This window comes from Salmo trutta, chromosome 37 (assembly GCF_901001165.1).
Source record: "Salmo trutta chromosome 37, fSalTru1.1, whole genome shotgun sequence".
In the NCBI taxonomy this organism is placed as follows: Eukaryota; Metazoa; Chordata; class Actinopteri; order Salmoniformes; family Salmonidae; genus Salmo; species Salmo trutta.
The window spans coordinates 6,574,417-6,590,016 of record NC_042993.1 but is presented as its reverse complement, the minus strand read 5'-3'; the positions used below and the strand labels follow the sequence as shown (position 1 = coordinate 6,590,016).

The 15,600-nt window shown below is 41.4% G+C and overlaps 1 protein-coding gene across 1 annotated transcript in view; it reads right to left on the bottom strand.

The window, feature by feature from the left end:
- The window catches only part of LOC115176441 (collagen alpha-1(VI) chain), a 34,222-nt gene extending 20,615 nt beyond the window's left edge, over nt 1-13,607 (bottom strand). Inside the window, exons 1-6 of the mRNA XM_029736484.1 lie at nt 13,483-13,607; nt 12,848-12,990; nt 9,675-9,804; nt 6,754-6,960; nt 5,585-5,741; nt 4,642-4,662 (exon numbers count right to left, since the gene is read on the bottom strand). Of these exons, the coding sequence (XP_029592344.1) occupies nt 4,642-4,662; nt 5,585-5,741; nt 6,754-6,960; nt 9,675-9,804; nt 12,848-12,990; nt 13,483-13,499 (675 nt within the window). The 5' untranslated portion in view covers nt 13,500-13,607. The remainder of the gene's footprint in view (nt 1-4,641; nt 4,663-5,584; nt 5,742-6,753; nt 6,961-9,674; nt 9,805-12,847; nt 12,991-13,482) is intronic.
- Between the last annotated feature and the right edge of the window lie 1,993 nt (nt 13,608-15,600).

Sequence of the window (15,600 nt, the reverse complement as noted above, 5' to 3'; positions counted from 1 at the left end):
TTCAGGACCCGGTGTGGGGGTGGAGACTGTCTTCATGCTAAATCTTCAATTTACATTTTTTTATTATTTGACTTTATTTATTCATATATATATATATATATATTTTTTTTTAAATATATATATATTTTTTGATTGCAGAAAAACCAGTGTACAGACAAAAAGTATAGAAACAGACAATGATAACATATGCTAGGGGGTACAACAAATGACAGATTATACAAAGACATTAGAGGATGCACACATATTGAGTGTTTTAACAGCTTTCTTATTAGAAGAATGTAGAATGGTCTTAATGTACTGCTCAAATTCCTTATAGAAAACACAGAAGAGTTTTTTTATTAGTGAATTTACATTTATGAATATGACATATTTCCATTAGCGCAATTTGATTTATGAAGTAAAATTGTTTTTCTTTATCATTTTCATAGTTAAGGAACTTCCCGCCAAATCTCCCAGGGGGATTCTAAAGGGATGTGACAATGACACTTTAGTGCTAAACATTTAGTCTATAAAACACCTATATGATTCATCTGGCTCATATCAACCATACAGCACCTGGATCGGTTTTAAGATCATTTTTCTTGGCACCCTGTTATGCTCCATATAGTGCCTCACGGGGATGGACAAAAGTATTGCTCTCTACTGTATAATAGGTCCAGGGCCCTTGGAAGAAGGTACAGGTGTTACATAACAATAACAGCCTTCAGCATGGGCTGAGCCATCATTCATCTGTATTTAATTCTCATCTGGTTTTCGTCTCAACCCCTCTAATAATTCTGGAATATGGGTGTATATAAAGGGAGACCTGTGAGGGCGAAGCCTGCATCCCTGTTTAATTGGTCACTCACACTTTACGAGGCCTTGATAGCCTTGTTTTTCTGTTTGTAAGTTTACAGAGCGATACCCTTGTTAAACATTTAATAATGCGGGGGCTGTGTGTTGAGGAAGAGGTAGAAAACAAACAAACCACAAGGCCGTCTTTCCCGTCCACTCCATCCACTCCTTTCTCACCCTAGAAACACGTGTCACATGACTTCATTCCCATCACTGCAATTGGTTGAATTGGTGAGTATGTGACAATGTGCATGACTGAATGGATACATGAATGAATGAATGAATGAAGCATAAGATCAACAACATACATTTTGTCCAGATGGTCCTCTTGGACCCTGTAGGGCAAAATAACGTTTGAACATTTTGACAGCTCAGTCTATGGCTGTTGGATGATTTGATGTGATGTATTCTTTGTTTACATTATATACTTATGTACTACAGGGTTTATAAACACTATTATAATCACTATTACTATCCACAAGATCGATGAGAGCTTACTCTGTCACCAGTAGGACCATGGTCACCCTGTAGAGAAAGAGAGTGAAGAACATCAGAGTTTAGCTTCTAAGCACTTAATACAGATCCGGACTTGTAAAATCCTGGTGTTGGAAACACTGGGAACATATGGCATATTTCAATACAGTTAAGTGAATGCTCATGGATCATTGCATTAGCTAACCTCGTACAGCCAGACAAGTGTGTCTCTAAATATTGCATTTACACCATAGCTGTAAATTCTGCCAGGCAAGGTTACATAATAGCTAACCAGCATGTGTTATGAATAATCTAAAACATTCAAAGTGGTATATATTTTTATTTTAGATAAATAATCACTCAGACCTTCTCTCCTCTGTGTCCTTGGGGTCCCTGGTCACCTGCAGTCCCCTGGGTGACAAAGATATGATCCACATGTGATCCAGATATGATCCACATTGCCTGTAGCCATCATCTGTAGCATCAAACAGGCTACAAAGCATAATGTATTCACAGTCTACAGTCAGCAGACAGACAAGCTCATGTTCTGTAATGTGTCATATACTACCTTTGCTCCCAAACTTCCTGGTCTCCCGGCAACCCCTTGACGTCCTGGAGTTCCCTGAAAAAAAAGAATCATATCTATTTCTCATTGTCATCAGTCAACCTCTTCCAGTGTTAGTCATTGTGAAGCAGAGTCTGAGTGAAGCCGTTTGTATAAACTGTTAAGATACAGGAAGCTTCTATCCCCAAGCAATACGACTGATAAATAGATAACAAAATAGCTACATTGTCACAAAAAATGTCGTACTGGAGAGAAGACCAAGGCACAGCAGGTATTCGGATACTCATATTTTAATTTTAAAAAAAGGAGTAAAGTATCCACTGGACAAAACAATAAAGACGACAGCAACAGGTTTACAGGCTATACAAACGCAGTGCAAAAACAACTACCCACAACCCCAAAGAAAAACACACACACCTATATAGGACTCCCAATCAAAGGCAACTCAACACACCTGCCTTCAATTGGAAGTCCCAATCACCAACACAAACATTCACACACACAAAACTGCCACGTCCTGACCCCAAAACGAATACAATAGCTCCATCTGCTGGTCAGGATGTGACATACATGGACTATCTGAGTTAACCTTATATCTTTATTGACCTTTTCTTTTTATTTGTTCACTGTTTCTGTTCACACTCACAGGGCCCTACACACACACACACACACACACACACACACACACACACACACACACACACACACACACACACACACACACACACACACACACACACACACACACACACACACACACACATTCACTCCATTATCTGCTCACTCAGACATAATATGCACATTCATATTGACTCTACACACAAGCATATCCACTCACATACAAGCTGCTGCTACTCTGTTTATCTTATATCCTGTTGCCTAGTCACCTTACCCTTATATATATATATATATATATATATATATATATATATATATATATATATATATATATATATATATATATATATATACCTCCATCCCTCCAATGTTCCTGCACATTGTAAATATGGTATTGGAACTGACCCTGTATATAGTATGCTTACTTACTTATTGTTAGGTTTTGAGTTTGCAAGAAAGGCATTTCACTGTACTTGTGCATGTGACATTACACCCTTTGGCCCATAATTCCCATTGAGACAGAGAAGAAAGTCTTGGACTTGCCAGACTGCCAGAAGTTGTGCACAGAACACGGTACTGTACAATAGAATCAATCAAACTAAGCCTTTTTCAGTTGCACTACCTCCTCGTCTCCTTAATGCATTTCTTGGCTGGAACACACAAAAGCTGTGTTGACTAGCAGTGGGCTAGGCAGGCCATCTGGACGCCATGATTAGATCTGACTCAGAGAAGGTCAGAGTCATTAGTCCCCATCAGGTAAACACGGGCCTGGGGGCACACTCTGGAGAACACTCTGATCACACATAGAAATGTCTATTATAGAGCGGACATGATTCCCTATTCCACATGACATAGAAGCATGGCTTTTCTATGTAATATATTTGTATCTCAATGTTCCATAACGCTGCACCCCCATGGAATACTGTCCTGGTAAAGCAAAGATTGTCATCTTATTAACATTCCATTGGGTATTGGTGCAAAGCCACTCCCGTCCTTAAAACTTTTGGTTTGAATCCAGACCACAGCAGGGGCAGCTCTGGATCCTCTGTAGGCAAGATACTACTGAATCAAGCCTCAGTCTTTCCCTTACTCTTGCTCTCATCTCTCTGATACACAGTCATGCACGCCTCCATCACACAAACTCTCTTTTCTCTTTCTCATATGTACATTAGCGAGTGAAACACATCTCTTTGCCCTGATAGTAAAAGCACATGCCATGCGATCTTATTCTGGCATGGAAAACATCCCATGATACTGTAGACAACTGGCTTAAACCCTTGACCTCCACAGGTTGAATCTCATGTTTATGGATAAGCCAGTCTACTCCATCTTCTCTTTTTTTCAATCAATCTGGTTTCAAACCAGTATCAGTACTTTCTGTTTCACTCATTCTTTCACTGTCCTGATATTGACCTTGTAATACTGTGTGATTATAAATGTCTGGCATATTTATAGTAATGTGTTTCATGTGCTTTTCAGTGTGCACAAACACACACACTCACACACACTCACGCACACACACACACACACACGTGTTAACATTGTGAATCCTTACTGTATATGAACTGCAGTACGTGAGCCAAATCACCAGGGTTTGATTAACGTTCCTCAGGCCCCCTTCTCCACCCCCCCCCCCCCCCCCACGCTTACTTATCCCTTACTTAGTCACTGAGCTAAGCAAACCATCAGTAATTTGAGGTAAGCATAAGTATATCTAAGAATGCAGCGATGGGCATTTTCAATATTTTCACCAATAGCTAAGGTGGGCGATAGATAGCCTAGCGGTTAAGAGCGTTGGGCCAGTAACTGAAAGGTTGCTGGTTTGAATCTGTCAATGTGCCCTTGAGCAAGGCACTCAACCCTAATTGACCCTGTAAGCCGCTCTGGATACGAGTGTCTGGTAAATGTAAATGTGGTGTTTTAACTAAAAGGAAAATAGAGAGCACCCTACCGCGCCCCCTCCTGCACCAGCAGGGCCTTGAGATCCCAGGGGAGCCTGTGAAACAAAGAACACTGATGAGAAAGACTTCTGACTCCACTGGACCCCATATTAAGACTGTACTGAGATCAGATTAATCAAGACAAACAGTCTGTAATGAAGTTTTCTGCGAGATCATGTTGAAAAATGACGACAATGTGATCAGGCTTACCTTGCACTCGAACGAACAGCACTGAAAAAGAACAATAAACATAAATCAACCCCAGTTATAATCACTGTTCATAAATGAGATCACAAACAACAATCACACTGTATTGGTCGGAACTATCAAATAAAATCACATTTTATTGGTAACATACACATATTTATCAGATGTTGTAGCGAAATGCTTGTATCAAAAAGACTGAAGAAAAACTCACCATAGATTCAGAATCCTTGTACTACAGATCCATAAAAGAAGAGACAGACATTTGATTAGAATAGTCTGTTTTGGCAAAAAAAAAATGGCCTACAGTAAATGACATTTAGGTACAGGGCCTTGGTTTAAAAATGACCGCTTGTATGATGGTAACTATGTGACGATGGTGTACTCACCATGGTAGATACTATGGAGCTGATGGTGTTCCTAACAACCTGCGGGTCCTCACTAGTAGTAGACATGTTATGGGCGTGTTGTACATCTGTTGCTATGGAACCAAGTCTGTTGTCCTGCAGAGAGAGAGAGGGTGGGGGAGAGAGAGAGAGAGAGAGAGAGAGCGCGCGAGAGAGAGAGAGCCTTAGAGACAGAGACTGAAATACTGAAAAACTACCTCAAACATTCTCTGTGTGTGTGTGTGTAAAAAAATGCTGTTTTAATTATTTGTATAATGGGCCCAATGGGACTCCCAATCACGGCCAGATGTGATACAACCTGGATTTTGGCATACCCACACATTCTTGAGGTGCAAGAGAAGAATGCAAAGACTACATATAAATATATAATATATAAAATACAGTGGGATCCTTGATCTAAAAAAACTCAGACTGTCAGACTATAGCCAATCCAGTTTGTTTGGGCAGTATTTGTTATTGTATTTCCATGGCCACTACAGAGGACAAAGTTCTCTGTCTACAACCTGGAACTTCTAGCCAGAGCTCTATTCCCTCTTGATTACCAGGTGATGCGGAGTGATAGCCACGCTGAAGATATTAATGTCCATGGCTCTGGCCTCAGACACGGTGTATGCCACCCCGCCACACGGCTCCTTATAGCCGTCCAGCGGGTGGCCATCTGTCACCACCACCATGTACTTGTTGCCATGGAGAGGAGAGCTGTGGGTTGAAGAAAGAGATACAACAAAGCAGAACGTGTGAGTCAAACGGGATCCTTTGCTGTATAATTGTGGAGCAGAATTTATTTTGGCAGAAGCTTTGTGGAGGAACTCCATCTCCATAGTAGAGGTTTGAATGTCTATATGTTCACCCTGCAAGGATGCAGGAAATGTGCTTTTAACTTGCCCCTGACAAAACGTTGAACTCTGTTCCAAGGTGGAAATAACAAAGCATTTTCCTAAAGGCACTATAGAAGTGAAGGAGGAAAGTATTACACAATATCAAAGTATCATGCACGGTATATTGGGATAAAATGCATGTGCTGTAAGACACTCTCTCACACGTCACATTTGAGATGGATACATGCATGCAGACAGACAGACTAACTAACTGACTGACTGATCGATTGACTGGTACTAACTACTCAATCAACCAATCTGTCACGCCCTGATCTGTTTCACCTGTCCTTGTGATTGTCTCCAGCCCCTCCAGGTGTCGCTTATTTTCCCCAGTGTATTTATCCCTGTGTTTCCTGTCTCTCTGTGCTAGTTCGTCTTGTCTGTTTCAAGTCAACCAGCGTGTTTTTGCTATTCTCTCTTTTGCAAGTCCTCCCGGTTTTGACGCTTGCCTGTTTTCTGGACTCCGTACCCACCTGTCTGCCTGCCCTGACCTCGAGTCTGCCTGACCTCGAGTCTGCCTGACCTGTCTGCCTGACCTGTCTGCCTGACCTGTCTGCCTGACCTGTCTGCCTGACCTGATCTCGAGCCTGCCTGACCTGTCTGCCTGACCTGACCTGACCTCGAGCCTGCCTGACCTGTCTGCCTGCCCTGTCTGCCTGCCTGTGACTCTGTACCTCCTTGACTGTGATCTGGTTTTGACCTTTTGCCGGTCCACGACCATTCTCTTGCCTAACCTTTTTGGAACTAATAAATATAAACTTAACTCAAACCATCTGCCTCCTGTGTCTGCATCTGGGTCTGGCCCTGAGCCCTTATACAATCGATGGACTCACCCTGTCATCAGCTGCCCAGTTGCTACAGAGATGGCACAGACAGTGTAGGATCCCTTGCCGATGTAGCGGATGTCCTGTATGGCTCTCTTCAGCTGAGCTCTTCCTTGGGCCTCCTTGGTGCTGGTCAGCTCCCTCATCACCTTTACCTCATCACTGTAGTGCAGCACTCCCACACTCCACGTCAGGTTACGCTCACAGCGGTAGTATCTCGATGAGTACAGGCAGAGCTATGTCACAATGGCACACAAAGCGTGACACAAAGTGAGTTACCTCTGATCTACATGCACTACAGGTATCTACAGGGACAATTCCCCTAAATCACCAGCATTTAATTGACTGTCTACAGATTAGAAGGCAGGGAGTTCGTTTATGGGAATGATGCATTGATTCCCAGAGGGGAGAAAGTGATACTAAAACCTGATAGAACAAATCTATTACAAGTGTGCCGTCTTGCCAAGCCCCAAGCACATTTACACCCATCGTCCTCCTGCTATTTTCTCCAGTACCCAATCAAACCATCAGGCAGTTGCTATTCTGATGAAGTCAATGAAAGATACATAAATACTCAACCAACTGTGTCAAGAACCAGGAGCTGTCTAGAACTAGGTGTTCTTTGGCTCGTTAAACTTTAGGCCAGTAGCCTTTTGCATACTTCAGTAGGATCACATCACTAATGGATCACATCACAAAAAAAATCTACTATTTTGGCTGTTTTGCAAAGAAGTTGTGCTGAGTCAGACGCATTAGTGGATGCACCATGATCTTTGCCAAATGGCATACTTGGACTCAGTGCAAACATTTATCCTTCCTTTAGAAACATTGAGCTGATGGTATTTTATTGTACAACAATGTCTTAAATTACAGGGCTTCTCCAAAACATGGGCCCCAATTCAATAAGAGGCAGATAATGACAAACCTCACTGTGCGCCTGCATGACTGAAAGTGCTGTTCTCTTATATGTATAATTCTTATCACGTGAAGACGTCATTCATCAGGTCCTCTCAACTTCAGGAGCACAACTCCTTAGCTGTAAGGTGAGACTTTATTAGATGGAGATAAGATATCAACCTTTCAGTCAGGAATGTAGGTCAGTGCCCCAAAGGTAAACCCCAAACCTTTTCTGGGCGAATGATTCGGAATGGCTGCACTGAACAAACACGCACAGTCACTCATCACACTGGCTGCCTGACTGAGCTTGTAAGTGGTTAAAACACACACACACACACACACACACACACACACACACACACACACACACACACACACACACACACACACACACACACACACACACACACACACACACACACGCATTCAGTGATGAAACGTATCGGTATGGGCCACAGAAAACACAGCTCAAATATTTTAACCGTAATAGTTGCACTGTTTCCGAACAGTGGGATGGCAAAAGCAAGTCTATTACAATTTATAATAGATAAGTTGCAGCATCTGTATAAATACCGCTGGTCTTAGCAAAAGCCCAATGCGTTTTGTAGTTCAACAAGCTGAGCTGTCTTGGCCTCCGTAGACCGCTTTCCTTCAGTCAAATGACCAAATCGCCCTCTAGTGGCCTCGGATGGAATGTTATGAATAAACGTTTCTTTTTTTTACTGCTGAAACTCCGGTGTTTTAATGTCAAACGGTTTTGTTATATTTTTCTGTGATGTATATAAAGTGTAATATTGGGATGCAAACTCAAAATGTAATACATTTTAACTCTATATCTGTCACACCCGGATCTGTTTCACCTGTCTTTGTGATTGTCTCCACCCCCCTCCAGGTGTCGCCCATCTTCCCCATTATCCCCTGTGTATTTATACCTGTGTTCTCTGTTTGTCTGTTGCCATTTCGTCTTGTTTGTCAAGTCAACCAGCGTTTTTATTCTCAGCGCCTGCTATTCCCAGTCTCTCTTTTTTTTTGACCACTCTACCTGCCCCTGACCCTGAGCCTGCCTGCTGACCAGTACCTTCGCCCCCACCTCTGGATTATTGACCTCTGCCTACCCTTACCCTGAGCCTGCCTGCCGTCCGGTACCGTTGCCCCACCTCTGGTTTACTGACCCCTGCCTGCCTTGACCTGTCTATTGCCTGCCCCTGTTGGATTATTAAACCCTTGTTCATTTGACGTGTTTGCACCTGAGTCTTACCTTCATACCTGATAATATCTGACATGGTACAGGTGTCTTCCTTTTTTAAGCCCATAACCATGTGTGTGAGGTGTATACTTTTGTTTCAAAGTAGATTTGTTTAAGACTAACAAGAAACACTCTGTGTGACCCTGTTTTGGCCCACAGCAGTATGCTTGTGCTTTTCCAAGAGCAGCGTATTAACGCAACCCTGAGCACCATGTAAGGAGAGAAGCTGTTCTCATACACTACCTCTCAGCCCTGATTCATCACTGTAGAACCACAGTTCACACAGAGGTCAACACACAACCGTGTTCATAAGACTGCATGTAGTGAGGCAGACCTCCTGAGATGACCATCAACAACACATTGTCAGGAGAACACTACTGCCCAGAGCAGCTATCAATGGTCCTTCTGCATGTAGCTTATCAGGGTGGGTCTGAGTGTGTGGTGAATTTACTGGTACAATATGACTGTATTTTTTAATAATGATCACAGAGAGTAGTTTAAGGAATGAAACAGGATGTATGCCAATGGAAGCCTCTGTAGGAGGATTGATATTGTTTGGTCTGTGTTACAGTCTGTGGGGTGAATAAACGGCCAGGTGCGAGTTTCCCAGAAGCCTTGTCGCTAACGTGGCACTTGATTTCTCTTGGCAAGCTCGCCATAATCATTACTACGTAGCATTAATTACCGTTTAGTTGCCAAATGTCATGAATTGAAGTAAGTAACCATATAAGTTATTGATGAATACCAGTCATGTAGCTAAAACTGTCAGTATGGAGGTGATACACACCTAGTGTTGAGCTGGTCCACAAAGTCCAGGGCAAACTGCTTGATCTGATCAACAAAGGAGCCATAGGGCTTGGCTCTCAGCGCCACACTCTCTGAGGTGTCCAGAACAATGTACACATCTGCTGGGCAGTCTGGGGAAATAGGAAGGGGAGGATAATGTTAGATTTGACATAGCATAAAACATTTTTTACAAAATATTTTAAAAATGGTGATACTGTGTTCAATATAGTTTTTTTTTTGTTCTGGATACTGAAACAGGCAATTTTTTTCATTAAACTGACTGTTCTGGTTAAATTCAACTTCAGGACAGTTTTCAACACATATGATGAAAATGTACTCTGTCTTAGTCATTTACAAAAAGAAAAAAAAAAATTAATGAACAGACATTATGTGGAATTCCCACTGGTAAGCTCAATTCCCAAGAATTTCTGAAGAACTGATTATTTATAGCCAACTAAGCCAAGGATAATTTTCAAATGGGATGACATCTCCTTATAAAATATTTAATAGAAAATGATTCAAGTAAAAGTGAAAGTCCCCCAGGAAAATATTACTTGAGTAAAAGTCTAAAAGTATCTGGTTTTAAATGAACTTAAGTACAGTGGTGGAAAACATACTCAATGTCATACTTGAGTAAAAGTAAATGCTATACATCAAATTCCTTATATTAAGCAAACCAGACGGCACAATTGTATTTTTTTTAAATATACGGCTAGTCAGGGGCACACTCCAACACTCAGACATGAATGACAAAGGCAGTACTTGTGTTTAGTGAGTCGATCAGATCAGAGGCAGTAGGGATGACAACACATTATATTGATACAGTATGTGCGTGAATTGGATATTGCTGTCCTGGCAGAACATTTGAAATGTAATGAGTACTTTTGGGTGTCAGGGATAATTTATGGGAGTAGAATTTACATATTTTCTTTAGGAATGTAGTGGAGTAAAAGTAAAAGTTGTCAACAAAAAAATATATAGATACTGAAGAAAAAAAACTACTTAAGTAGGACTTTAAAGTATTTTTTACATAATTACTTTACACCACTGGTCATTGATGTAACAACTAGCATAGAATTCTTTCTGAACACAAATCCAATTTGGTCACAGTGTTTGGAGAGTCAGTTTTCCAGAATGGATTAGATTTTTTTTTTTAGCATTAAGACCTGCAGTGTGAACTAAGCTTTAGCCCTATACAGGCATAGAGAGAAATGGCTGGTTCAATCCAAAGATGTCTTATTACACAGGTACTCCATATATCAACATGTTGTAGTAGAGCGATTACATGCAACCTCCTATTTAACGACTGCTCAGAGGATATTGACTGATAATAAGATTTACTGACCTCCCTCTGTTTTCTATTACAGGGGTTGAGCACATTTGGGTTTGGTTAATTAATTTGGCCACTTTCCAAAATCATATATCATCTCCAGCACGAAACAACTGTCTATTCAGAAAGTATTCAGACCCCTTGATTTTGTTATGTTACAGCCTTATTCTAAAATGTATTCAATAATTTTTTTTCCTTCAACAATCGACACACAGTACAAAGTGAAAACTGTTTTTTGACATTTTTGCAAATGTATAAAAGATAGAAAAACTGAAATACCTTATTTACATACGTATTCAGACCCTTTACTATGAGACTTGCAAAAATGGGGAGAAGTGCCTTGGTCAGGGAGGTGACAATGAACCCGATGGTCAATCTGAAAGAGCTCCCGATTTCCTCTGTGGAGATGGGAGAACCTTCCAGAAGGACAACTAACTCTGCAGCACTCCACCAATTAGGCCTTTATGGTAGAGTGGCCAGACAGCCCGCTTGGAGTTTTTCAAAAGGAACCTAAAGACTCTCAGACCATGAGAAACAAGATTCTCTGGTCTAATGAATCCAAGATTGAACTCTGTGGCCTGAATACCAAGTGTCACGTCTGGAGGAAACCTGGCACCATCCCTACGGTGAAGCATGGTGGTGATAGCATCATACTGTGGGGATATTTTTCCGTGGCAGGGACTGTGAGACTAGTCAGGATCGAGGGAAAGATGAACGGAGCAAAGTACAGAGAGCTCCTTGATGAAAACCTGCTCCAGAGCACTCAGGACCTCAGACAGCAGCGAAGGTTCACCTTCCAACAGGACAACGACCCTAAGCACACAGCCAAGACAACGCAGGAGTGGCTTCGGGACAAGTCTCTGAATGTCCTCTGGCCCAGCCAGAGCCCGGACTTGAACCGGATCGAACATCACTGGAGAGACCTGAAAATAGTTGTGCAGCGATGCTCCCCATCCAACCTGACAGAGCTTGAGAGGATCTGCAGAGAAGAATGGGAGAAACTCCCCAAATACATGTGTGCCATGTTTGTAGAGTCATACCCAAGAAGACTCAAGGCTGTAATCGCTGCGAAAGGTGCTTCAACAAAGTACCGAGTAAAAGGTCTGAATACTTATGTAAATGTGATATTTCAGTTTTTGTTTGCAAACATTTCTAAAAACCTGTTTTTGCTTTGTCATTATGGGGTATTGTGTGTAGATTGGTGAGTTAAAAAAATGATTTAATACATTGTAGTATAAGGCTGTAACGTAACAAAATGTTGAAAAAATAAAAGGGTCTGAATACTTTCCGAATGCACTGTATGTGAAAATTGCGCATTTATATGATCTGTGGTTAACAAGATAAGAGGAAAGAAATCCAAAGAAATGTTTCTCTGACATCACAAGTAGGATAAAAAAAAAAAAAACTGTGATTTTTCAAAACCTTCAACGAGTTTCTAGCCAGAGGGAGGCTCTTTTTCTTGATCCCCACGTCACAGCCAATCTCATAGTGTTCTAAAATCACTGTTTTAAAATGTTTCAACTTTTGATGATGTCATCGGGTAGGATGTTTTCACTTTTTTTTTAATTATACAAAAAGTAGACGTGTTGTTATCACGTGTTGACAATGGTACGGTGCAGGAGATGATGAAAATGAGGTTGAAATGTGATGGAGTTGCCCTTTAAAGTGCATCTAAATTAATCTGTACTACCCTATCACTTGGCAACATTAAGGATTCTTGTGTTTTATGCTTTGCTTTGGTAAATGTTCAACAGATATTAAGCATTAGCATAACATCTTGCTAAGTAAAAAAGAGTGGGCTGGAGAGCAAGGCTACTCAGCTACAGCTTGGCTTGATAGCCTACCATAGAGGTCTCCTCTGTTCCTCCCATTGAGAGAGCAGGCACCGTGGACTAGCGACACCAACGAGAGAAGTAGAATAGCACCGGTCAGGTTCATCATGGGAGAGGCCCTCTGGAGACTCAGGGGAGAAGGGACTTCAGGAGAACTTAGGCCAAAGAAAAATATGAAATAAAAAGAGAATGTTTAAGCACATCCAGCTTGGGTGGTCAAAGCCTGAAACCCCTCTTCACACCCAGCCTCCATACATCCTGTTGTTGGCCTTTGTAATCATCATCCAAATATAAATGCATCAGAATTTTCCTCAGTCAACATCGGTACCTACCTTCAACAAGTCAACAATAAAGTACAGTGTTTTAAAAAAATAATTATTGACAAATTATTTTCCAATACTGGTATTTCCAAATGCTTTGGTGCATAATGCTTATGACTTCATTTCAGATGCATACAAGTGTTGAATTTCATGTCTATTCCCATTGAATCCACACTTAACAACGGAGAGGTTTCCTTACCATTCTAAAGACAAGTGGTATGGTTCTAAACTGACAAATGGATTTGTTCCAAACTCTTCTAAAGTGACCAGTGGTAGGTTCTAAGCACTTTAGAATACGTATGCATTTAATAAAGTGGCATTCCTTACCTTTCTCTTTTTTGCATATGTGTTAAAATGTGAATATCTCACAGGTTTGGGTTGTCCAGGTGTGTTTTCTGCTCTCTCTGCTAGTGGTCTGTGCAACAGGAGAGGGTGGGGCTCACCTGCAAAGTATCATCCCATCTCATACAGTTCAAAGTCCTCTTAGAGAAGTTTCTACAGGATGCACTTCCTCACATTATAACAATCTCACAGTCTTCACCTCAGAATGACATGGAGGTCTGACTCAGTCAACTGAACAAGACTGTGCGAAGAATGAGAACACAGTTCTTGGCTAAAGTTGTTAGATTCAAGTGTCTGCAAAGTCCAATCTAAACAATGTAATGGATCTCAAATAGCATGTGGCTCTCCCCAGATCAGACCTGAAGGAGTCCTTTCATTGCTATAAACTTGGCCTTGATGGAAACATTGATGAGTCAAGCGCACAGCTACCTTTTCTATCTCACTCTTATGCAACACTGAAACTAAAAGCTGTGTCAAAGTGTCCTGGTAAGTTGTTTTTTAATGTACAATAGATTTCTCATTTTCTCACGACTTCCGCCGAAGTCGGTCCCTCTCCTTGTCGTCACCGGCCTTCTAGCCATCGCCGATCCACTTTTCATTTTCCATTTGTTTTGTCCTTGTCTTACACACCTGATTTCAATTCCCCAATTATTTGTTCATTATTTAACCCTCTGTTCCCCCATGTTTGTTTGTGAGTGATTGTTTGTTTGTAATACGGTCCGTTATTGTGGGCTCAAATTATTGCGTTGTATTTGTGAATATTTGAGTAAATTACGTTTATTACTCATATCTGTTGTCCTGCACCTGACTGCTCTACACCAGCTACACACAGGCACTATTACACATTTCCTCAGACATGAGAAAAACAGAAATCTCTTGCTCTAACACAGGAGTTTGGTGGCACTTGAATTGGGGAGCTCGGGCTCGTGGTATGACTGGTATGCCACAGTCATACCCTGGACCTAGTTTTGTCCCATGGAATAAATGTTGTGGATCTTAATGTTTTTCCTCATAATCCTGGACTATCAGACCACCATTTTATTACGTTCGCAATCGCAACAAATAATCTGCTCAGACCCCAACCAAGAAGCATTAAAAGTCGTGCTATAAATTCTCAGACAAGCCAAAGATTCCTTGATGCCCTTCCAGACTCCTTCTGCCTACCCAAGGACGTCAGAGGACAAAAATCAGTTAACCACCTAACCGAGGAACTCAATTTAACCTTGCGCAATACCCTAGATGCAGTTGCACCCCTAAAAACTAAAAACATTTGTCATAAGAAACTAGCTCCCTGGTATACAGAAAATACACGAGCTCTGAAGCAAGCTTCCAGAAAATTGGAACGGAAATGGCGCCACACCAAATTGGACGTCTTCCGACTAGCTTGGAAAGACAGTACCGTGCAGTATCGAAGAGCCCTCACTGCTGCTCGATCATGTCACGTCCTGACCAGCAGATGGAGCTACTGTATTAGTTTTGGGGTCAGGACGTGGCAGTTTTTGTGTATGTGAATGATTGTGTTGTTGATTGGGACTTCCAATTGAAGGCAGGTGTGTTGAGTTGCCTTTGATTGGAAGTCCTATATAGGTGTGTGTGTTTTTCTTTGGGGTTGTGGGTGGTTGTTTTTGCACTGCGTTTCATAGCCTGCAGAACTGTTGCTGTTGTCACCTTTATTGTTTTTGTTAAGTGGATGCTTTACTCCTTATTTGAAATTAAATATGAGTATTCACATACCTGCTGCGCCTTGGTCTTCTCTCCATGACAACTGTTGTTACAGATCATCCTATTTTTCCAACTTAATTGAGGAAAATAAGAACAATCCGAAATTTATTTTTGATACTGTCGCAAAGTTAACTAAAAAGCAGCATTCCCCAAGAGAGGATGGCTCTCACTTCAGCAGTAATGAATTCATGAACTTCTTTGAGGAAAAGATCATGATCATTAGAAAACAAATTACGGACTCCTCTTTAAATCTGCGTATTCCTCCAAAGCTCCGTTGTCCTGAGTCTGCACAACCCTGCCAGGACCTAGGATCAAGGGAGACACTAAAGTGTTTTAGTACTATATCTCTTGACACAATGATGAAAATAATCATGGCCTCTA